The 25,666-nt window shown below is 43.1% G+C and overlaps 1 protein-coding gene across 1 annotated transcript in view; it reads right to left on the bottom strand.

Annotated features, from left to right (window-relative positions):
* Positions 1-755: 755 nt before the first annotated feature.
* Positions 756-25,666, bottom strand: part of LOC144093562 (colorectal mutant cancer protein) — a 39,650-nt gene continuing 14,739 nt past the window's right edge. The window contains exons 10-16 of the mRNA XM_077627095.1: positions 23,035-23,257; positions 22,145-22,325; positions 20,990-21,218; positions 19,145-19,318; positions 14,678-14,847; positions 12,144-12,246; positions 756-8,371 (exon numbers count right to left, since the gene is read on the bottom strand). Of these exons, the coding sequence (XP_077483221.1) occupies positions 8,282-8,371; positions 12,144-12,246; positions 14,678-14,847; positions 19,145-19,318; positions 20,990-21,218; positions 22,145-22,325; positions 23,035-23,257 (1,170 nt within the window). The 3' untranslated portion in view covers positions 756-8,281. The remainder of the gene's footprint in view (positions 8,372-12,143; positions 12,247-14,677; positions 14,848-19,144; positions 19,319-20,989; positions 21,219-22,144; positions 22,326-23,034; positions 23,258-25,666) is intronic.

Below are 25,666 nucleotides of genomic sequence, written 5' to 3'. Positions count from 1 at the left end.
ACAAAACTCTTAGCAAGTTTGAAGAGCACATAATCAGGCAACTACAAACTAATACTCTGCCCAATCCCTACTTGATGAGTAAATGGTGTCCAGACACCTACGATTCGTCCTGGCCCTTCTGTGGAGCAATTGGCACACTGTTTCACACAGTCTGGGAATGTCAAGAAAACCCAGACTTGGACAGCAATCCCAATCCGACATACGAGTGCTGGGAGGCAACCCTTCATAGCCACAGTCCCCTCGACCAGAAATCGCTGGTTGAGAGGGCTGGATTATGATGGCGACCAATGGGTTCTCCTACTGAACCCACCCAGTATTTCTGCTCTTAATATTAACGTTTTTTCCTTCTCCTCCATTAATCGTCTACATTGCTGGCCCCACTTGACAGCATTGGCTACAGGCACTGCATGAAACATTTCCATTGTCTGAAACAAAGGTAAACTGTTGGTTTTTATACTAGGGTGTGCTCTGAATGCACAGAAGTTTTTTTCTTATTCTGGCCCGCTCTATGTTTTATGCATTCACTTCTGCATTATATTTGCATTTAAAAACTAAGCTAAATTGCCTTTTAAATGCTTGGCCCTCTTTGATACTGCTTTAAATTTCTTTGTCAGGTAAGACAGTCCCAAAACTGCCATTATGCAGGTCATTGATCACCTCCACCAGAATTCGAGAGCATGAACTTGTTTAAACTGCATGACATTAAAAGCACATTTACTGCTCCAAAGAATAAAGAGACGTTTGCAGCAACACTGATATTTGCAATTTAAAATGCTGACTTTATTTAAACAAACTTGAAAAGACATTTTCACTGGTACTATGTTGCAAGGAGAGCAGAACACACAAAAGGCAAACTACAACACAATTACATAATACCTTGTAAAGTAGGCACATTTAGTTGCAGAATAAAAAAGGAGACGAGATCTGATGCATGCCCTGCCTAAAACGAACAGTTGTAAAAGCTATGAACTATGCATCCTTACAAATGCATTTGGTCATATGTACACAGGACACATTTGGTCAAACAAGCCTTCAACCGTGATGTAAATCTACTTGGCATCCTTTTACGAATAATAATTACAAACTTGCAGATTTAGCTGCCACTTCTTTTGTACTGACTAAAGTTCCTCTACAATTTGGCACGAAAGAGTATAAGATTCAGAGTTCACGTAAAACTCAAAACTGCATGCGTGATATGTATTGAAATACAGAGGAACTGTCATTTGTACGTAAACATTAGTGACAACTTAAAATTATAAAATAAGGACCAAAACACAGAAACATGGCAGTGAGGGAAAATGAAAGGTAATGGAAAGCAGCACTGTTGCACTTCCATCTACCTAGAAAAACAGGAAAGAACTAGTTCTAGAAAAGAATAAAATGAAGACATTGTTGATATGGTGCATGTGTAGTCAGGTATCTTGCCATTAGCACCGGATGTCTACAGACTTATGACCCAATAACTAATATAACCTCTCATAGAGGTGCATAGATAATTGCCATAGGTTATGCTGCGTCTGTCGCATGCCGTTACACTTAGGTGCTGTATGCAGACAGAATACATGCACTGTCAGTATGCAACTACGCAGTTTGTCTATACTGCTAACCCATGCGGTGTGTCGTAACATGGTCGCCCCTTTTTCAAAAAGCAGATCAAAAACATTTTGTAAGAATGTAACGCACATGTATCAACACTACAAAGATTCGTCAGCAAATCCTTTAGAGATTCCCAATACTTGCAAACTCCCTCCTGGGCACGTATAAACTACGTTGCTAAGAGTGAGGCTCCATAGGAAGCCAATATTAAGACAACAAAAAAGGTGGAATTATGGCAAGCCATGTTGAAGAAACACCACTGCAGCTGCCTAATTCACTCGAACCTTCAAAAGCACAGAAAAAGGGTAGGTGAAGACTTCACTGGGAAGGCAACAAGCAACAGAATATGCTTCAACAAAGTTGTTTCCTGAGGTGAGCGATGTGCACGGCCCATAGGCAAAGGTAACCTCCACGGGATTCAGACAGGATGCTGCTACGGCCCATATGAGGAACTGCTCTGAATACATAGCACAGCAATGTTCTCAACATTACAACAAGCAGGAGAGTACAAATGTGCACAGAAAAATAAAAAGCAATGCACCACTGAGCCATAAGATGTACACTAGATTGTACTGTCATTACGTGGCTGTACAGGTAATTACACAAATGTGTGGTTGGTAATGAACCCTGCTTACATATAATTACATGCACCTAGTTGTGGGAACAGTAAATGAGCAAACGGAACAGAAAATAATGCTTCAAGTACTGCATTATGCAGAGTCCAACAAAATAAAAATGACAAGACATGAACAAGAACCAAAGGGCAAGTTAAGGCTTGTTGCCTAGTAACCAACTGTTACGTAAAATACTATATCTTGACTCAGAACTGTACTTGCTTCACAATAGGAATCATTTTAGCAGAGACAGCAGCATATTCCTCCACACCCAAGGCAATAATGCAGATAATTTGATCAATATTTAGAACAGTGATGAACTTCAGTGTTTTGTGCTGCACCCAGAATAAGCCACAACGAAAAGTGGCATGTCAGTCTCGTCAGGAAGTAACAAATTTGATCTAGAGCTCATTTCTGCAAATGTCGCATAAGGTAGAGTGAACATTAACTCATCAAATTTATTGCTGTAGCACTGAGCAATAACGCCGACGTCAATAAAATATTGGTGTGATCCTCCAAGTGTTGACAAGCGCCACTGTTTTAAAGGAATAGATTCAAGTTTTCAGGCAGTTTTTTTTTTTTTTTTGCTGATTAAAAGTGCACACGGCTTTAGGAATGACAGCACTCCAGAAGGTATGGGCCAGCGTGCTCTAAATAATTTATCATACCACTGTTTTTTGCCCAGGGTTCCTGTTTTGTTTTGTGAGCTGTGATGTCGAACGCCAACACACAAAACCGAAAGACACATTCGTAGCTCCATTGTCTACTGCAAGTCAAAGAACTGCAACAAACCATTTGTGCTCACTGCAGCTGACATCGCAGCGAATGCATCCTTGTCCTCTGAATACAAGCGACTTGCAGCATTTTTGTATAACCTCCTCCTACGTTACAGGCTGAAATAACTTAATTAAAGCACATCGGAGCATTTCTTGTCTAGTCCTGTCATTTTTAAGGCTAAGCACATCCTTAACAGCAGAAATAAAAAAAAGAAAAAGAAAAAATAACTTCAAAACTAGAAGGCCTAGTTCTTTAGACACCACTGCCATCTGCGCTTTGCTGAACAGAGTAACATTATAATCCTTAGCACAGCATTCCTACGCACATGGCAATACGCACAAGGAGGTAGCCTGTATTTTCATGCGTGTATGTTAATGAGGCACCGGAAAATTCTGATATTTCATACAAACTGCACAGACTAGATACATGGTCTGCAGCACCAAAAGACAGATATTAACAAATGCTGCCAGAAGATATGAGACCCGAATGACAAGGTAAGCTAGAAAACGATGAAATACTGTCTGCTAGGAACATCAAAAGCAAAGCAAATTGAAGATTACTGCAGGGACCAACATTTTTTGGTGAGACAAATTATGCTCACAGCCTGCTGGTAGGCAAAAGTAAATACAGATCATTGTGTGTATCAAAAGATAACCAACAAAAAAGTGCACTACTTATTATGATGACAACATAAATGTTTGATGCATAAATTTAAAGGTGCTGCCTTGTGTAGGGACAGCCCCCAAGCCAACAGGAATGATAAATCCTGAACAAATATGATTTATGCTCATGAGGCAAATCATAATTCTGTATTTAACGACCTTCATGACCACAAGAAAGGTGGGCCAATAACACAAGTGAAATGTAAAACTGAAGCAAGTCAGGCAACCACTAACTTGCGTGAGACACCATAGGGTCAAAACCTGCGTGACCAAACTGTCAGCCCTCCACACGCACTTTAAAATGAGTAATCCACAGCAAAATATGTGAACAAACAAGCATAGGTTAAGATGATAAAAAGACGCTTTACCAGCTTGGAAGAACTCGACGGAAAAATCTGCTGAAGGTTGCCTAACTGCCTGCTGAATCAGCTATAAAAAAATGCTGTGTGCACTTGATAAGTAACTTAGTTCGGTATAACAACGATACTTCCTTCAGGCCAGTATGCAACACACATTTGCATTATTATTTTGTACAAGAAAAAACATGCAGTATGCTATAATGCCATGTAGTATTATTAACAACTGTAATACAATAAATTTTAAAGCCCTACACAACCCTCAGGTTAAAAGGGACGTCACAACAGAGGGTTGCATATCAGTTATGGTTACAAGGGTCCTTTCAGCAGCAGCATAGTTCTTTTCTGAACGTGAAACTTGCATGGCGTCTAACCTAACATAGTCCTACAGTCAATCACAAACACTGGAAACATTCGGCACACTGTACATAAGCTGCACATTACCAGTATTGATCACATAAAAAAAAAAGACAATGTTGTGAACTCATAACTGAATAAAAATACCGCAGCCAAACTTTAAACTTGTAGAATAAAGGCAATTAAATTTACTCCAGTGGGACCACATGCATGCAGTGCTCACTGTAGAAGTCGTTGCCTTCTCAAAAGCTTTCACTGAAAATGGCTTGTGACATTATGTAAAAAAAGCAGTTCCAACAGGTATTCTGTAGCTATTACTAAAATTAAAAGGTTAATCTTTTGACCAGCGAGATGTGTTAAGAGCAAAATGCAAGCAAAACCGCAGAACATTCATGAAGATGGCCAAAAAATCCATTTGCAGAAATGCAAAATGCAAATACCAAGCCCATACATTCCGCGCACACATTTCCTGCAATTAACTAAGGCTTCTTTGTTTCATTGTACCCTGGTAAATCTGAAGTCTCTAAAGCCACTCCTACAATCTTGAATAGTTCTATTAGCAGACCGATTTCACAATGCTCACTTCGCACATGCACAGTTTCTTTGGCAGCAATGATGATTATATTTCTGCTGTTAAGCTTCGATGGACATTAAAGAAGAATACTAAGTTCAGCTGGATTGAGAGATTAGTGTCTCAAGACTGCAAACATGTCATTTTTACCAACAACAGTCCTCAAGAAGCCAGAAAGCTTAGTAAAAACGACAAACTGTGGCGATGCCTATTGAGAATTCCAGCAGCTGCGCCATGACAAGTGAATTTTTCCCTGCCCCTATTGCCTTGTCACTTTTATATGCAACATTATTTACCGGAAATGAGAAGTGCCGTTCAAAACAGGAAAGCAGCGCCATGAGTACTGTTGAGATACGAGAATGCAAAGCACTGCTTTGCTCCGCATGCTACCCAGTTGGCCTCTGTGAAGCCATTATGTGCTTTTTAGAAGTGAAAGCTAGGCTCAAGAACTCGGGGCCATTCGCACTCTTTCTGAATAGTGAGGCTGCTATTAGTATAAAGGACGGTAAACTGGGCTTCATAATGAACAGTATAGTGGCATTCCCTAATGATAATTACTGCAAAAAAAAGGGCTGTGCAAATTGCAGAAAAACTGTTTTGTTTGTGTTCTTCATTGGCCTGAGAGGTTCGGTGTTTTGTTCAACTTGCCAGGTGGAAAACATCACAAAAATGACATCACCTGCCTTTTGTGATGGGGTGGATTCGTGATTTTCTCAGCAATGTAGTCACTTTGAGGCAACCTTGAGACAAGTACTCAATCTAGCGACACTGTAGTTTATAACGGAGGGTTTCTCTTGTCGGTGCTTTTTTTTACATATGTACCCAGTGGATAACATTAGAAACAACGCACTTTAGGAAATGAACACTACACTTAGATTTGCCAATAAGATCAGGAAAAAGACATCAGACAAAATGCCTTTATATTAAATTTCAAGTTTTAGTGGAAATGTACTCATACTTTTGAACAGACTGACCTTGGCTGGGCAACAAATACTGCCTTACAAACCTGCCCTTCTAAGCATAGATGCATGCTTTACTTCATCTTTCCTTTCCTCTCTATCTCCTCCTCCAGTATTGTTGGCGTACAACATCCATTAAGAACTACAATTAGTACTAACATCCTCCGTGGTAGCAGTGGTGTAGCGAAACTTCGGTGAAATCGGTCTACTAACTAAACAAAGGTTCATGCGGTGTTAAGTTAAGTAGCCATGACAAGCCATTCTAGTGACTAGGTACCCTAGGGCAAGTAATAAATCGGCTTGACCAAGGCACAGCTGTACTTCCTTCTTTGCACAGCTCTCCATGACACTGATTGCTCTAAGCGGTTGTGAAATTCAATGCAGACTGGTCCCACACTGTCGGAACACAAAATGGTGGAGGCAAGGTCAAAATGTAATTCGGGCTGGACTAAGCACCCTGGGTACCCTGACTAATCTGCATTTGATGCAGTAAATGCCTTTGGGAAAAACACATATCTGAGAAAAAAAGGCCTGAGGTACAAACAGGTCACTGAACATTGCTATCACTTCAATATTTGAACCTTGAATAGTACATTGCTGACCTCAGTAACAGTGATTGTAGTTAATACCCCAGTCAGGTGGGTAAATTTTCAATGTCACTTTAGCAACACTAAAATGTTTACTTCACTTTGTGACATGTCACTTAGCAGTGCAATGCTACGCAATGTTGCCAACAGCTAATAAAGCAAACATGAGCTTAAAACATCTCACTATACGCATAAATTCTCAAGCTAGATCACTTTTCCACTACTAAAAGGCTTTTAGAAGGCTTTTTTTTTTCTTGTAAATGTTTTCTTGTACGGCTACAAAGCTATACAATTTCCAAAGAAGCTTCGTAGTTAAAAAAAAATTTGTCCTGGTCCGGGTGTTCGAACCTGAGACCACCGCTTCATCGGAGCAGTCGGTCTACAAACTGAGCTAACCGGTACGGATAGCATATGGTAGGGCAAAAGTGAATTAATCAATAGCTCGGAAAAATTACAAATCTACTCCACCTTAGAGGACTCCCCTAAAAATTTGACGGAAAGCATTTTTCACAACTACTAACAACATAAGATAATATTACAGGCTGTGACAAGTATGAAGCATCCAGCATTCCTTTTTACCTGTGAAATCTACCAATATGCTTTGTAGCACATGCCAGCATCCTTGTTTTGGGGCTGCACATGCTAATGACATGAAGTGCATTTGCCCAACTAGTTCAAAGGCAAGTGTGCTTTGAAGTGAGTGAACCTAAAATTTCCCGTTTGACAGGTAGCGAGTGACACAAACACTGAGTGACAGGTGCTCATCGGCATTTTCCCATTCCTACAAAACGACTGGCTCAGCAAATGCGTCTATGATAAAAATAATAAAAAGATACAAAACAACACACACGCTAACATTGTTCTTTACACAATCAAGACTCAACTGAAAATGCAAAAATTGCCCGCAGAATATAACATGAGGTGCGTCATGATGTATGCATTCAAGCTATATACTTAAGAAAAGCTGCTTTCCTTGGTTTACAAAGCTTGATCCTATACCAGCTGCTATTCATCATACTCCGTCGCCGCCAGCAGAGGTAAATCAAACAGTATGTGATGGCATGCCATAGAACCTTAACAAAGCACACTGTGTAGATACAGAACCCAACACACACACGCACAGCTGGTATGAGTGCTGGATATGTGTTGGTAGAAAATAAAAAAGTATTTACTGCTGCTAGCTTCAAGTTCCACAGCATGCATATTTGGAGTAAACTAGACATGGCATTAGTGATCCCACTACACAGACTGATATGAGATTCCATGTTGCTTACACCGCACTTAAACTATAAAATGACCAGCACATCAAGTAGCACATCAAAGTTGGTTGATATGCTTTACGATTCTTCTTTACCTCTAATACAAACAAAAACACATAACCACAGTCAAACGACTTCACTAGACAAAACAATTCTTGACTGCTTGCAGCAAGAAACCCACTCAGTAACGTGTCCACTACAAATTTTCATGTGTAAACACAGCCCTCGCAATCTCACAATCAAGAATCTGTTTTTTTACAACACTCACTTTGCTACTCACTCTAGTACCATAACATATCTAGGTTCATGCTTGCAAGAACTCCAAAAAAAAACAGGGCAAAGAGGAACTTCTTCAGGAGTTGCGTGCATATATGTATACAAAGAGCACACTGATATGAGTATACAAAGGAACTGCACACAGTCATACCAGCATGACTAATACAAATGCTACACTGCTTTAACTGGGACTAAATTAACAAGAAGGTATATGAGGACTTCATCAATCAACAAGAACAACCCAGCCTGCAGCACTCAATCTCTGCTCTAGAGGGAAGTCTCACTCCCTGAAAGCGGAAGGGCATGACGCAGGCTGGTACCTTCGAGCAGTGCGATTCGCTGTTTCAGCATCTGCACCTGCACAAGATCAGAGCAAATCTTTAGGTCTAAAGAGGTACCACAGCATGAGAAAGGTTGCTGCATACAAAGAAGGGTTGTGCATATGGGACATTCACAAGAAAGAAGATAGATGATGATAATGATTATAGATTTTTATGGCGCAAGGGCATCTATGGCCAAAGAGCGTCATGGCACAAGGTAGTATTTTCGACTTCTTAAGATGGGGTCAAAGACCCATTTTTCAAGCATTGCACTCTAAATAAGCCAAGCACCAGACCAGGGGAAAGCTTGCACCTATTATATCGCCGGTGGGTACCCGGCAGCACTGGGGATTGAACCCCACACCTCCCGCATGTGAGGCGAATGCTCAACCACTTGGCCACCGCTGGGGGACAGGCACATACATGCATACACCATTGCACACCCTTCTTTCTACTGCCATGAACCAACTTGCCCAACAACGTATCCTGCTAAACACTGCACTACTGTGTCATATGTATTTCGGATCACAATTTATGCTGGCAGTCGAAGCAATGGGTAGTTATTACAGTAAAATCTCATTAATTCGAACTTCACGGGACCGGGGAAAAAGTTTGAATTATCCGATGTTCGAATTATCGAACGGCCTTGAAAAAACTGACAAGAACCATTTGCATTACGGTATATGTACCGCATTTACCCACGTAACGAGCCCACTCACATAATGAACCCACCCACCCCCAATTTTCGCCTAAGAATTTGAAAATAAAAAGCGTCAGTCGTTAACGCTTCCCTCCGTTTCGCACCGTCACGGTCCACAAAGCATTTCTTCGCAGTGTGCCAAAATGCAGCGCAGGGATAACATCACGGTGTGTTTATCTTTTGACGTTAGCTCTAGCAAGGGGGAGAAGCGAACTTTGCAGAGTACCAGCGCTTGTCTGGTTGTGCAAGCCTCGTTTTCAGTACGCTCACCTTAAGGGTGACCCCCCATGGAGCGAACGTGCGCTGCGGATTTTGAGCAGCGCGGCGGAACGCCGACGCACCGCCACCGTGCCGCACCACAAGCGGCGGAAAACGAGCGGCTGCCGCCAGACCGCTGCCGCCAGGATTTAGAAACGGTGTGTTCCCATATGCTTAGCAAAATGCTGGAAAGAACAGCTGTGCATTTACAATTAAGCTATTATTTATTCAATGACAACAAAGAGCATGAATTATTCTTAGCGACCCCTTTCTGAACCAAAATAGCTAAACTTTTTGAACCTCCCGCGCTTCCTGATGTCAACCGACGCGTAGTGGCTAAGCCTAGCAGCTTTGAAAATCCAAAGCATTCTGAAAATCTGGCGCGTTTCATCGCTAAAATTTCGTGCTAAGGGCATCTTCAGATAAAGCGAAAGCTTCATGCGACTTTTGTTTGCCGTGAACATGAGGCACAGTGTAGCGGCAATGACGAGTTTGTGGCGAAGCGAGAGGCCGCTTCGGCAGGCGCGGCCATGTTGTAGAAGTGGGCGGAAGACAGACGCGGTCGCGCCCTGATTGGTCCGCGCTGATAGCCCACGTTGGCCGCTTCCAGCCAGCGGCTGACCGAACGTTGGCAACATTGGCTGACTGCCGGGTGATGCTAAATCGCGGCTGAATGTGTGCTTCCGTTGGCGACTGATGGGTGGAAGGATGGACGACACTTGCAAAGAAAAAAAAAGTTTTTCGCACGTGATTTGTAGCGCCCGTCCGAAGTCAGCCCTTTATGGGCGTTGCCGGGGACCGCGCCTACAGTGCTTATCCGTATTGCCGAATTAACAGGGCTCAAATTAACGAGTATTTAGTAGCGAGTTTCGGAGGCTGCGCGGAAATGAGGGTAGGCAGCAGCCACCACGGCCGCCAACCCCTACCCGCCGCCGCGCCGGTGATGGCGTCATTTAGGTTTTACCCGCTCTTCCATGGTTTTATCTGGTTCCATCTTCTGTCCCCGTTTAGGTCGTGCGCAGCCTCTAACTATGCGGAGGTGCTTTTTTTTTGGCCACGTGCTGTGTGCCAAGCCACCCAGACGCGACGGCGCATAGTTCGAATTATCCGTAGCGGAACTGACTCGCTTTTGAATTAACGGGCTTTTTTATACATAGACCTCTATGGAGCTTGGCCGTACCAAGTAGTGTAGTTCGAATTATCGAGGTTCGAATTAACGAGCTTTCACTGTATTTACTCGTTTCTGATGCAATCCCAGTTTCCGACAGGAAACATAGCAAAACACACAGCACTCTACTAAACTTCAGCATGCTCATTTTGAATATTATGCCTGACGTGCTTAGGCACCCCAAAATGAGTAGCTGTAATCATGGTACAGAGCAAACTTTATTTACTGACTTTGTGCAGTTTAGGAATATTCTAGAGATGGTCCCAGTGATGTGACTGGCCAAAGTCACTTTAGAGAACATTTGAAGCAGCCAAAATTGCATTTTGGAGCAGCAAAATAAGCATTTAGAGCAGGTGCGTATATGTGTATTATAAGCATGCAAGTACACAGGCACACACATAGGTTGTTTTTCTGTCTGTATAAATTTTCTATTTAAAAGCTGTATAAGATATGCTAGTGGGATCTGTGCTGGTAGATTTCATGTAAACTGCACGGTAAGTAAGGTGGTCAATAAAGTACAATAAAGAAATGAACATTTAATCAAAATGAACTTTTCTTAATTTATATATTACTTACACATAACATTATGGTTATCTAGCTTGAAGACTAGATAAAAAAAATTTTAATTCTGAATTGGTATAGCACCAAAAGATGAAGCAGGTCCTCATGCGAGTGTTACATGCATGCAAACCCACCAAACCCACATTCAGGATGTCACATTCAGGATGTTTCAATGTAGCCTGGTCGTAATATTTTTTTACATATAAAGATGGCTTCTGCTGCATAGCAATAGCACTGAACGCAGGCATATGAAAGCACGCAAATTTTGTCAACTAGTGAACTGTTTAACTAAATTTTTATGTACCACATAATTAGGCACCTGGAAGTAATTATAAACTTATAGCTGATTGTTGGAAAGAGCCATATCAGTTCCTTGTTAATTCTGAAAACACAGTATGCTCAACGCTGTGGTGCAACAAAAGACGGCCATGCTGGCGCGTCCAACCGAAGCCGCCATCAGTGGAGCAGACGCAGCCACAACCACATGCACGCATCATTTGGCGGTACGCACATTAAGTGACACTCTCTCTACTCGCTGGAGAGCCAGAGCAGGGAGCACAGCAGCCTGGGCAGGGCAGAGGAGATTGTGTGCGCAGTTGAGTGACGTCTGCGGGTGGGCGTAGCTTCATGCAGGCCACATGCACGTGGTTTCATTTTGATGCACCGGGATGGCCAGGATTTGTTGTGCTACAGCGTTGAGCATAAAATGAAAGCTCTGGCCTGCCCTCGACAGTATGCTTCAGGCCTGTTTCGTTTTTTCTTTCAATGACATGCCTCGCGATGACAATGAACGCTGTTAATATGGCACCCAACCACATACTAATGGCCCAATAAAGAAATGAGGACATAATTGCAGTGACCACTCGCGCACACGTGAGCAGCAATGTTAATGTTGACTGTGCTCCACACGCTGCCCGGGAACCCAGTTTCCAATTTTAAATTTAGGAGCTTTGGTGCAGGCTTGGTGCAGATTACTCGGATTTTGTCATAATGTAACAGTAGTATGTAGCAGGGTCAGCAGTTTGGCGCAATTGGCGCAGCAATCACATCACTGTGGCCCCAATTTTCGAGACTTGAAAATACAAAACAGGCAGTGTATTCAGAAATTGTGTGAACACCAACCTGCGAATTATGTCGTTCTGACATGGCAGCCATTTGGAGTTCTGCTCTCCTCAGCTTGGCCATATTTTTCTTCTTCATTTTTTCAAAAGCTGACACTAGGGCACTGCAAGTGCAAGAACACAACGAATTAAAAGGTTAGAAATTGCAAGCACCCATAAGCATGCAGCATTTATGGCCCCACACCGTGAAAACCTTTGTGAAGCTAAGGCAACATCACATAAAAAAAAGGGAAGGAAATTTATGCACATATACACAAAAACTGCTGTCATCCATATAGCTGTCACTTAGCCTAAACTGTGACTTTTCATGCAGCCAATGTAAAAATTAGAAAACAATTTCGAAGCAAAGGACACAAAAGCGCTGCTCGTTTCAAGCCAGACTAAGAGTCAATGCATGTGTTCATTACAACCACAATGTATCTGAGTACATTTGCAGCTAAAGCCCCCCCCCGCGAGAATACCAACAATACAACAGACATTCATTGTAAATGAAGAAAGTTAATGACTGTAATAAGCTGATGTACTACAGAGAGTGCCCATGGATGGACACATACCCACAACCTGTGACAACTCACGACTCTCCCACCTGAGCATAGGGCACCGTAAATGTGTAAAAGGACCAGTAGTTTTTCTTTTTCACAGACTTCCAATGCAAAAACTGGTGTGCACACTAAAGCATAAGTTATGCGGCAGTTAAAGCCACAGAAGTCTTCAGCATACATGAAGTCTTGACATATAAGCTTCTTTTCATATTTTATTTCGACAAAAACATAGCAGCTGAAAGTTAAACTGCAGGCAAGGCACTGATGTTAGCGATTAGTTCTCTGTGTAAGGTTCACAGCAGAATTTCATGCGAAATGCAACCTGCAGTTGAACCCAAATTATCAAACACAATTGCAACAAATTATCTGCTAGATCGAACTTTTCCAAGATCTCTTTAACAAATGCAAATTTTGTTTCTTATGCTGAATGTGTTTGGCCACAATACGAGTATAATGTTATGTGGCAGCCAGCCAAAGAATGGGACATGATGAACAATAGCAAAGAGATGATTTAATGGCTGCCGGCCTAAGGCAAGAGCTGCGTCCCGCGTCACTGCCAGCTTCGTCTTCTTCGTAACAATGTCGAACTACCCAGTGACAAAGTGATGCCTGCTCTGATGGCAAGCAGCAAGCTCCGCTGCACTACACAGGTGGCTTGTGGTGGTGTGCCAAGCATTGACGCCATGGTTCATACCTTTATCCCACACAGCGGTCAGCAAGTATGCGTGTTGTCCGTCTTATTCTATGCCCTTGTTTCTTGCGCTTTTAAGTTCAGCAAGTATGCGCGCCTCTTGTACAAATCGATAGCAAAACAGTAGCACAAATGAATATAGTCCTGCTGTAACCACCCTATGCTAGGGCTGCCCTTCTCAAGTTTTCCATGATGGAGGTGGTAAAAACAGCGACAGCTTTTGTCCTTATGTACAGTCCCAGCCATAACATTACGGAGCATGCTCCAGCCACCAAACACTTGTAACGCCTTACCTAACAAAAATTAGTAACTGCTATACACACATGTAAGCACATGACGCTGATGCGCTCCCGTATGAATCCAAGAAACCATCATATGTTCTCTATGGAACGTGCGAGAAATTTTCAAAATGTCAAAGCGTGCTCCGTTACACTTTGGCCGAAATTGTACAGGCGCCTGCATAAGTTTTCGGAACACAAAAATCACAACAAAGTTTAACTGCAGGGCAGCCGAAGTATTCAGCCACAAAGTGAAGTGTGTGCTTTGTAAATCCCTGCACAACATGTATAGCGCATCAATCGATGTTTGGCTGCGCCTCTAGATAGCAAGTAAATACAGCTTTTTCGCGATTTCAAAGTTCTGAAAACTTTTGTGGGCACTTGCACTATTTTCCATGTGAAACTGCTATTAAGTGAGGAAGCCACCTGATCTGGCGATTGGCCTGCTGCCACTGTGTGCTTGCGGTCATATGGTGATGTGCAGGGAAGCAAACCTAGCTAATATTTGGCACCGTTTTACGCGGCCTCTAGAATCACTGCGAGTACCTTGAAAGCAAAGATAAAGCCTCGTGAAAGGTCTTTTCTTGCTCTCTAATAAGAGTCGCTTGAGTCGTTGCCCTTTCTCTGACGAAATTACAATGTTCTTTCGAGCAGCTTGGATTAAATTTTGCGTAAAAAATTTTGGTTATATCAAACTATTTAAAGTTTTTTTAGCTGTTTGTTATAATGAAGTTAAACTGTAGGCCAGACTCAGTCAAATGATGAAAGTCGTCCATGTTGTTACTGTCTTTTTGTCCTTGTTTATTTTCTACCACAGCATCGCACAAATACCATAATGAAATTTCATAAACACCAGGCAATCAGGATTATGAACTCTTCAAACGATATCTGTGCATCTAACATACTGTGCATCTAACTATACAGATGAGCATTATACCAGAATTCAAAATGTGGTCTTTTGACTAGGTTAAAAAAAAAGGCGCCAAACCAATATTTGAAAAAAAAAAAAAAAAACAAAGCTCGCCTATTGGCTCTCTTGAGGTCGTTGACAAACTCTGCTGACTGCTGGGAGCGAAGTTCTGCATTCTTGGTGATCTTCTCTAGAGTGCCGACGAGTTCATCGATACGTGCCTTGAGGCGTTTCTCCCGCTTCTGGGACTCGGCCAACTCCTGAATTTCAGGACTGGTGTCATCCTGAAAGAGTACAACATCAGACCCCTCACAAGTATGTTTTATTACTACACCAACATGATGCAGGTTTCAAACTACAGTATCTGCAGAAACAACAGCCATTAAATCATTGATACTGTATATATGCCTACTCTGACTGAACATTAAAAATGTTTACTTAAAAGAAATGTTCCAAACGAAACACTCAGCTGTGCTTAAGCGGAGACAGGGGTCTTGAAATGAACATGTTTATTATTAAAGATATCTTAATGACATTATGTGTGCGCATATGTGTTTCTCCTTCCTGTTTTCGAAAATATTAGTTTCAGCATATCTCGATCAGTTCCAATATTATAAGGAAATAACTGAAACCTAATTAGTTAAATTCTTAGGGTCGTTAAGACACTTTCTTTCTACATTTTTTTGGTTTCGATTGAAATTGGGCTGTAACTAAAGACCCGCCATCTGGAGCTATGCTAATTATATTGTTGTTGAAGTACATCCTCATATAAAAGGTTAAATTTTGTCCAAGCACCATAATCATTAGGTATACTTACGTGACATTATGGTTCACAAAGTATGAAATGTCTAACTCAGCCAAACAAAAACAGCATAGATACATAGTTTAGCTCTTTCTGAATTCAGCGGTATAAGGTTAATTGAAACTGCACCATAAAAGCGTAATAAAAACTTCTGTAAGGCTCGTCATCATGGCGAAAAACACGAAGCTGAGAAAATCGCATTTGAAGTGCGTGCGCCAGCCATACAGAGGTTGTTGTAGAGGCCTAAAAAAACAGCAGAATGCAGACGTTCCAAAAATATTTCGCTGTAGTGAGTAATACCAGGCCGTGGGGAAGGAGCCCAGCTTCCAAACAAATCCAAGTAGGCAGCCAATGAGGACGCGGTCATGGGAAGCGACAGGCACAAAGTCCTGCAGCAACCCGCTCCGAAACTGCCAATTCCAGGCTTCGCAGGTGCGAAATATATAGATATTTTAGCAGCCGGAGGTGGAATTTAGACCTTGAAACTTTTTAGGCAGGACCTTTAGAGCTTATTGATCCTGAATATGCCATTTTTGCAAGAGAGAAATTTTCGCATTTATAAGACACGTGTCTCTCCTTAAGGGGAACGTGGCTTTGAAATTCCCAAAAATGTCCAAAAAATAAACTTTCTGAAAACTGTAGTAGGAATGCAATGAATGCTAAACCATTGTTCTGACACATTTTCTTAACAATGCAGCGTTTTCAGAATATTCAAACGAAAAATGTATATTTGAAAGCAATTTTCTAGAGAAGACACATATAAGAGTGAAATTTTCTGAGCGTAGTCATAAAATTATGTCTAATGTGCACAAAACATTTCATGTAAATACATCAAGAAATAAAATTTTTGCTCAAAACTGCATTCCCCCTTAAGCAATGGGCACGAGAGTATGCGTTTCAATGGCGAATGAGTGAAGGTGAGCTGAAGTGAAAAACATAAGAGGAAATGGTGCTGAGCTCTCTCATGTCATATTAAGTGAATGGCACTAAAATGTGACAAAGCTTGGGCATTTAATGTTATTTTATAGCATTGGCTGTTAAAACGAAGGTTGTCAGGCAAAGTGCACTTGTTGCCGTCAAAAAGCACCCCTGCCGTCGAGTGTGACAAGGAGGAGGGGGATAGGAGGGGCCACCCCGTACAGGGTGCCATCCCATGGGGCACGATCATGTCACCATTCCATGCACACAGCCTGTGCCTTGTGCCTCGCAGTAACTTTCTCAAATAAACACAGTAAAGGTTTCGAGGAAAGACATGTTTGTGTTCGTCGTCATTTCACACCCGTGCAGCTGAGCATTACCGGGTGATGGGGGCAGTGACCCTGCAGGCATTCCGCACGGGCTGCCACTTTCTGTGCGCAATCATTATTGCATGCCAGCTGGCGCTGATTTTTTGCATTGCCAGTTGTGTAGTCATCATTTCACTTTTTGGCATGGGAATCAGTTCGGTTAGAGCACTAACATGGCTACAGGACTACTACCAGGTTTACTCAAACTTAAGCAGGCCTTAACAGTAAGCCGCATGATGAGAATCTTGAACCAAAAAAGAGAGAAGAAAGATATACTCAAATGCAGGACAATAGAAAAAAAGCCTAGTCAAAACCTGAACAATGTATTTGCTGGCTGAAGTCGGTACTCTTCATGAACCTAGCTGAACATTCATTTTCAGTAGTCACTGGACACTTTTGTAGCACTTTTCTTATCCCAAAAGACTGCTGACTAGCTTCACTGCTTCAAATTCTACAGCATAGTGACACATCCTCTTCACGGTCCCAGAAATGCTACTCATGTGGCAGCACAGCTAAACAGGTTCGCCTGTCTTCAACAATGTATATTCATTACATATATACTGTATTTTCACTGTGATTTACTTTTTGCTGCTAAGACAACTTTAACTCTTTCCCTACTGTGCCAATTCAAACTGTTCAATTTCAATGATGGCGTAAAATGCCCTGCCCCATTCTGAGCAATCCAGACTGCTTCTGGATAAATATGTAACACCATTCAGTATGCTACAGTACTTCAGGTTCAGAACAACTTTTTTTTGTCAGCCGCATAAGGCAGTATTTTTAAACTTCACAAGAGACCTGTCAGCATGGAGCGATCGCGTAAGCATGGCACCCAAGGTGACGCCCTCTTCTCGCACTGACCCTGCTCAGCAAAGACAGCATTCTCACGATTTCACAGCATTGACACTTGACACTATAGGTGCAAGCGACAGCTCTGAAAAGATGACATTCATTCATCTTATTTTAGTTTGGACAGAGATGACTGCTCCTTCCAGCACACACTATCGATACGTGCCCGTCCGTAACTTTCGTTTCCACTGTTGCCAAGCAGATTCACTGCTTTCAGGGCCTCTCCAAATGTACTGGGCATGTTCTGAACTGTTCTGTACCACTAGCAGTGTAGCAGACTCAGTTGTCAGCAAGATGGCCCAGGGTCCCCCTTGGCAATGCACTGTGGAGTAGCCCAAAGTGCTGCACACAATTTTTTTTTCTTTGCTGACCAGAAAGTTTAGCAGGGAGAGTTCTCTAACTCGGAACACTAATTTTTGGCACAGTAATGCACCAAACTTATATTCTAGATTTTTATATTCTCCTTTTGCAACTGGATATGTTTAATAGTTTTGTGACTTTTTGTGCAAGTCTCTCAAATTCTGTCAATAAAAGAATTTTTTCTTTCGTAAGCAACATAGATTGTTTTATTTTTGTATCACTGACAGAGTTTTGTATTAAATACACTATAATGTGCAGTAAAGCAAAATTTTTAAATTAATGGGTGGAAAAAAAATTTTTCTATGCATACCACTCCGAAATTACCTGTTCTCCCGTAGCAAGGAAAGAGCTAAGCCTAAAAGCAGCAGTGTGCTCACATTGCTTAGTTGGAGCCATTGCTTTGTGGAACAAAGCAAACTATGTTTCACATCAGCACTGCACTGACAGGTGGTGCAGCTATTGTACTTACCAACCTGCATCCTTGAATCTAAGCCAACCCGCAAAATTATGAATCCACAGTTTCCACAAACAGTCCGCTTAAATTTGAGTAGATACAGTCATCAAAAGAATTCGCACATAGCAATATGAATGCTTCTTGAGTAGTTCCCAATGCCAAGGTAAGCCCAAGAGTGTATTCATCTCAAATACCGTGTTTACACGACTGTAAATCGACTCAAATGTAAGTCGACCCACCCATATCACATTCCCGAAAAAAAAAAACTTCGAGGTTGTTTAAGCTTGGCCTTGAATAGTTGAACACGATAGCATTATCCAGCAGCTGTTGTCTATCGCCAGCCGCTATCGGCTGCCGTGCGCGGGCGTGCCCGTGGGCACATTCCAAAACGGAAATGTGTTAGTTACTGGACTACTCATCCACACTTGCGCCATCATCCTCACTACCGCTGCCACCATGATCGCTGCTGCAGACCCACAGCACGTCGTTCTAACGTCGTCGTCCAGCGAAATCCCGCACTTTGCAAACAGCCATATGCCAGTTCTGTGCGTTAACATAGCAGCTGCTCAAGGCCAGCACCAAGAGCGATGCAACGGAGCCACGCAGCAAAAATGCAACCACGCTGTAGCATGCCCAATATCTCGTTTGTCTCGTCTTTACTTATAGTGCCATGCTTTAGTTTCGATTGTAAGTTGACCCCCCCCCCCCTTTGAACTTTCACATTTTGAAAAATAGGCCGACTTACAATCGTGTAAATATGGTAGTTCTGTTCCCTAGTTTGGAGAAGCATACTACAGGCTGAGAATGTCAGTGTACAGCATAGCACTTACCAGTCTCAGTGGGGGCTGCTGTTGCGGCCGCGCGTCAGCCAACTGTGCCCTCAGATGCTCGATGGAGACCATGTAGGCCTGCTCACGAGCCTCCCAGCTGCCTGCACGCAATTCCAGAGCAGCCTTCTCCTTCTCCAGCAGGTAGTTCTGGGCCTTTAACTCAGCCTTCTCCTCCTGTGGGGCAGCGGCATCAGTCTCGCACCAAACAATGATAAAAACGAAAAAACACGCACGCACACACACATACACAATCGGACTGAATTGAGATGTGAAGATGCATATGCCGCACCTTACTGGATCCTTTACACAGAAAAGGATCACATTAGTTGTACGCAGTTAAACCTGGACATAACGAACCTCCATGTAACGAGTTCCTCAATAGTATTACGAAGTTTCTCAAGTCCTCAACGCCGCCCCCTTAAGGAGTGATTATTTATGAGTTCCACGTAACAAAGGTGTTGCAGAGGTTGACCTTGGTATAATAAACTTTCTACGACAAAAAAGCATTAGCTATTGCTGCTTTACTTGAAATTTGGCAAAATGCAAAAACGCCTAAAACATGAAACACCATTAAAGGAGCATCTACAATCACAACGAGTGAGCGCAACTGACATAAAGCACTGAGCTCAAGTGGGATCAGCACCTTTCCATGGCAAACACAGCAGTCCCCACAGCGTTCACTTTTGTAGCATCACACCAAGTGGCACCATAACAATTCATGCTTTACGGGGCTATACCGGGATTTACCGTGATGGTAAATCCCAGTGATTTCATTTAGATTTATCTTTTATTTTTATTCTGCTTTCTGTTCTGCATTGACCTTTTGAGCCTTCATGAGAAAAGTGCATGTAATGAAAACCTGAATGCAACAAAAAAATCCCACTTTTCTTAGTTTCTTACATCCAAGTTTAGCTGAGCTATAGCTGAAAGTAGAAAGCTAAAATATATTGTGTTTTGTTCATATGCACAGCTCACAGTCCTTCTGGCCAGATAGTACATGGATGAACAGATATATAAATGGAAAGCAAAATGAGGCACCTTTCAATTTCACCATTCCAGCAAAATCACGAGAAACAACAGTTGCAAAATCATTGTAGGCTGAACCTGGGAGCGAACTGTTTTTCTGGCAAATATGCGCTTTTAAAACAATGCCGAAAGAAATTCAGCACAATAGCATGCCTACAAGTCATCTAATCAGGATGAAAAGGCCTAATAGCCTGCATGTATGTCCCATTATACATTCTATTTTGATCTGTGGGTACCATGATGAAAGCTAAACGTTGCAAGTGCCAAACCATATACGTAACCTGATACAGCAAGCACATTTTACGCCAATACTGAAATGCAACACCATGCAAATGTGTTGTCCCGAGAGAATATAATGTTGTGACATTGTTTAGAATTGTCATTTTACTTTACCTTGGAATGTGAGCTGGTTGAACGGGAGAAATGCAGCTACAAGCATCTATGAGACAAATCTGTGCATTAACGTTGCCTTCGCCCATATACACAAAAAAAGAGATGCATACGCTTCAGCTCTTCAAAACACAGGACTGGCAGTAAGCTTATTTTGATAGCGATGCATTTTGAGCATGTAGAAGAGAATTTCTGTGACTAAGTTGCCTCCCCCCACACGCACGCACACACACTCACGCACACACACACACGCACGCACGTACACACACGCGCGCGCACGCGCGCGCGCGCACACACACACACACACACGTACACACACGCACACACACACGCACACACACACGCACACACACACACAAATTCATGCCCTCTGGTTGCCTGAAGTGCTCTGCTCCAAATATACAGAGTTGGTTCCTTTAGTGTTCTAACCTTGATGGCCATGAGTTCTTGCATGAGTACAGCATTTTCCAGGTCAAGCTTGTGGGCATCCAAGAGGGTAGTGGCACCACGTGGTTCCACATGCACGCTCTCCAGTTCCAGCAATGTGGCTCTCACAGCTGCGCGCTCCTCACGCAACTGCACAAGGTGCTCGCGCAGTCGTTGCTCCTCCACTTTGGTGAGCTCGCCATCACAGCTGCTGGAAGTTGAGCTAGTCGTGCTAAAGAAGGCAAGTGCATGCGAGCAATTCAGTCCAGTGTTCCATGGGACAAGCTCCGTAAGATCAGCTCCAGTGATCTGCTGTGCAGTGCACAGGAATGCACTTATACTTCATGAAACAAGCCGTGGAGGCCCGTACCATTTCGAGATACTCAACAGTGTGGACATGGTAACGCTTTCAGGGAAACTGAGAAAAATAAAAGCAGGCGACCACTGCCCAGTGTTTCATTAAGTAAATGTACTAGAACCTGGCCAGTTAATAACAGTTTTAGGGACCATTGATAATGCGACATTCAGATAATTCAGGCATTTTTTTCTGGCCCCATTTCTGTCTGAATGCCCATTTGCTTTTCTCGCCCAGCACAGCCCTAACCATTCAGAGTTACCATAGCACTTGATTAAATGACACGCCCAACGGTGCTGAAATTTATTCCCAAACTATGAGCGCAGAGTGGCCAAATGCAGTTCATATTGAATTCAGCTCATTTGTTTCGGTGGGCTGGATTACGTAGATCATGCAGATGGTAGGCCTAGCAGTATCGCAAATGCACTCTATGCATGTGCTAGAGGCTCTGATGAAAGAGCAAGTTCATCAATGTGACAAGTGTAGGATTGTGTAGACTGTACAAGTGAATGCTGTTTGAAATGTTGCAGTGTTTGGCCATGATCATGGAAGAACAGAAAAATTTTGTATTTTTTGGCCTTCAAACCCAATGAATAGTGAAAGTGTAAGGCATAACAAATTGAAGAGCAAATACTTTTCAGAAATCATTCAACAAAATCTTCTAACATTTACACACCACAAATTTAGATGCTTATCTAGATGCCTATGTAGAATGCTTACTTCACTGGAATGGATTTTAGCACACTCAAAAGCAGAGTTACCTCCGTGCATTTTTGTTGCAGGAAGGAAAAGGAAAACGATACCTAGTGGTGTGGCTGTGTGAGGAGAGGTCTTCCCAAGGACTTGCTGCCACACAGCTGGGTGATGACACAGCCAGGGCACCTCCACACTGACGGTCGAGCCGATGCAAAACCTGCCGTGCCAACCCCTCAGCCAGTCGCCGCTCTTCCTGAGCGCGATGCAGCACCTCCTCTTCTTCCTCAGCTGTGCACAAACAAGCAAAGCAAAATCACTGCATCATCATTTCTACACTTTGGCGACTGCTAGCATCTCTAAAAAAGGCTACTGAAGTACAGATGGAATTACACAGCCACAGACAAGATTCATGAGCCTATGCATGCACGCGCAATGTGTGGCAGTTTGTGTTCTGTCTAGACACGACAAGGAATCGACATTAAAATTCTCAGAGCTTGCTGTGCCATCTGGTGACAAACCAGGAACAGCGATGCACGTTCAAACTTTATCAGTGCGTATTCTCTGTTGTTGATCTGCTGCCAGATCATGCAGCAGGTCCCAGAAAACAAAGTGCTCACACTTTTGCATTTCAGCAAACCTTGATAGCAATGGCGGCGAGAGATCTAGACCTGTAACTCTTCACTTTAATGCCTTGCTGTCTTAGTGCACAGCTGGTCCTTCGCTTCAGGTAAACACATAACAATGTGCAATTCAGTCTGTCTTTTCTACGCCCATGTTCTAACCCTGATCCTTTGAACAACACAAAGTGCTCACCGATTAGCAGCAGCAGCCAAAAAGACTGAGGCATATACATGCAAAAAAAAAGTGCGGCATAGCAGTCACATCGTCAGCACTTCCCACACTGTATGCATCCGCATGTGTAGAAACCCTGAATCTAGAAACGAAGTTAGAATCTAGTCCCTGGATTCTGAAAAACTAAAAAGAAACGAGTGCTCACAAGAAGAGCCTGCCCTGCAGCCAGTCGGAGGTCGGCTAGTGTCGGCTAGGGCCAGAAGGGCATCAAATGCCTCCAAGGCCCTGTCACTGCAGGCCAGGGCCAGCTGCAGCGCTGTCTGGTTAGACTCGTGCTTGCCCAGCAGCACACTGAGCCGGTCACATTGGCCTCTGCTTTCCTCCAGCGTCAGCTGCAGCAGGTCGTTCTGGCAGCGCAGGTGCTCCACCTGAAGCATCACATGGTGCAAGTTGCAGACAAAGTGCAAAAACTCCTGATCAATCTTGTGGCCAAGAGTGGGTCAAAAAGTGAGACGTTTTTTTTTTCCAGGACACCTCCATTCTTCCACGAACTAAAGGTGTTCAGTGGAAGCTAGTGGCATATAGGAGAATTTTAATGTGTAATCATGGCTGATACAAATTTCTGTACGATACAAATCTGTAAAAAGTCCTTAGCCGAACTGCACTGTGCCTAAAGTGTGGAACTTCGGGTGTTCCTAACACTATCACTACAGATGATATACAGTCGACGACCAATTTTTCGGACTTTCTCGGGGACTGCGAAAATGATCGAAAAATCGGCAGTCTGAAAAATCAAATCTCATGGAAAAAATCACAAACTTATTACCAATATGCCAGAGGAAGAGGAAGCTCCTTATGACTAAATTTCGCCGCGCCATATGTGCACACAGACGATGGGCGGCGACCGCTTTTACGAGCTCGGCTTGGCTGTGCTGCCCTCGGCATGTCGCCGATGAACGCATGGGTTGGGACAAAGTCTAACTGAGAAAGCGAACACGATGCTGCGACTGCACTGCGCCTGCAGTACGATGGGCCCGGAACGAGAACGCGAAGACGGCGAAACAATAAGAACCGAGAAACAGCTGAAGCGAGAGCTCAGTCGGCATTGGCCTGTGTAATTAGGCCTAGCGACTAGAGACAAAATCGGCATTGTATCCGGCGATATGCACCCTGCGGTGGCTTGCGTATAAAGGAAAGCCGTCTTGCCTGTCATCAAAACGCCAGTTGTTTATGGTTTTACAATAGAAAAGTCAGGGTTGCGGAGCGTTTTGTCGCGGGTATACGCTGACCTCGCTTTGAAATGCACCACCTCCTGAGCTCGCCATCCCCGTGAAGCTGTACGCCTCCCACGCACTTCGCTGCTACCTCTTTCCGTATTCAGGATGAAAGACTCTGCACAGATGAGTTCCGCGAACTCTGACTACTGTTCAAGTTCGTGCGGCGGAAGACATTCAAGAACAGTACGAATTCGAAACCATGCGGATGCTAAGAGCCGACTCGTGCAGAATTTCAGCATCACAAGTTAAGAGACTCCCTTTAATCTTGAATTTCATTTTGTTTTATCAAGTTTTCGATCTCTCCTGCAGTTTGAATTAATGAGGTTCCACTGTACACATTATATGGCGGCGAGTGCGAACGAGGTCCGAAAAATCAGGCAGTCAGTTCCAACGCGTCCGAAATTTCAGGCGCTCTTATACACTGGCTCTATGGGCCATGTCGTGGTGCTGCGAAAAAGTCCAAATAATCAAGCATGTCCAAAAAATCAAGCGTCCAAATTTCCGGTCATCGACTTTATAGGCGTGAGTCATGACCATGAACAGTAGTGATAAACACTGCCCTCACATTGCCAATGCTGCAATAGCCAGTTGCACAGAAAGTACTGTGCAGCGATATGTGGCCCGCAAATTGCCGATGGTGCAATTGCCAGTTCAGCAGTAACCACCGCATGACTAAGTAGTGGTGAGCAACCATAGCTGTGAAAATATTAGCATGAATGTATTTGCCATGCTTCAACTTGAAGATATTGTTTGTTTAATAAAAGCTTCAGGTGACGCAAATATTTTTTTGCTAGCCCTTGAGATTCTTACTGTCACATAGTCTTAACTGTTTACATTCTTTTTAGGCTGCCCCACCATACTTTTTGGCACATAGTGGAGGTGCGGGCTGGGCAACATTATTTTTCTTTCTTTTTCTCTGCCCACACTAATATATGTCACATAGCGGACATTGGTAGTGCGGGCTGGGCAACATTATTTTTCTTTCTTTTTTCTCTGCCCACACTAATATATGTCACACAGTGGAGCCCGCTGTATCGCAAAACGGTGCGGGCAGGGCAATCTTTTTTTTTCTTTCGCCCAATCTAACCTCTGTCACATAGTGGTAAGCCCACTGTGCCAGTGGCGGTGTGGGCTGGGCAACATTATTTTTCTTTCTTTTTCTCTGCCCACACTAATATATGTCACATAGTGGTGATTGCAGTTCAACAGTCAGGAAGACAGCGAAAAGGCTTGCAAAGGAAAATCTTTACTGGGATGACTTGTGCCCACAAAGAACTGAATGACTCGGCAGCAGCAATGACAACATGCAGGCTCAGTGGTCATCGAACAGAAAGCACGCTTCTTGTGAAGTTGATGCTTGCAATGGCTTCACATAGGCTGAAAAGGTCAACTAGCACTTCGCATTTTCATAATCTCATCATATTGCGCACCTATTTCGACCGTACTTGCCGTCTCCATAGAAACTGCATTACACTTAAGTGAAAGCAGTGAGCCAGTCACTGCCGCTGAAAAATTCACTTTAGCAGGTGCAGTTTCCAGAATTCTTGAGAAATTGCTAGT

The sequence above is a fragment of the Amblyomma americanum genome, chromosome 6, assembly GCF_052857255.1.
Source record: "Amblyomma americanum isolate KBUSLIRL-KWMA chromosome 6, ASM5285725v1, whole genome shotgun sequence".
Taxonomy (NCBI): Eukaryota; Metazoa; Arthropoda; class Arachnida; order Ixodida; family Ixodidae; genus Amblyomma; species Amblyomma americanum.
This window is presented reverse-complemented; position numbering and strand designations above follow the sequence as displayed.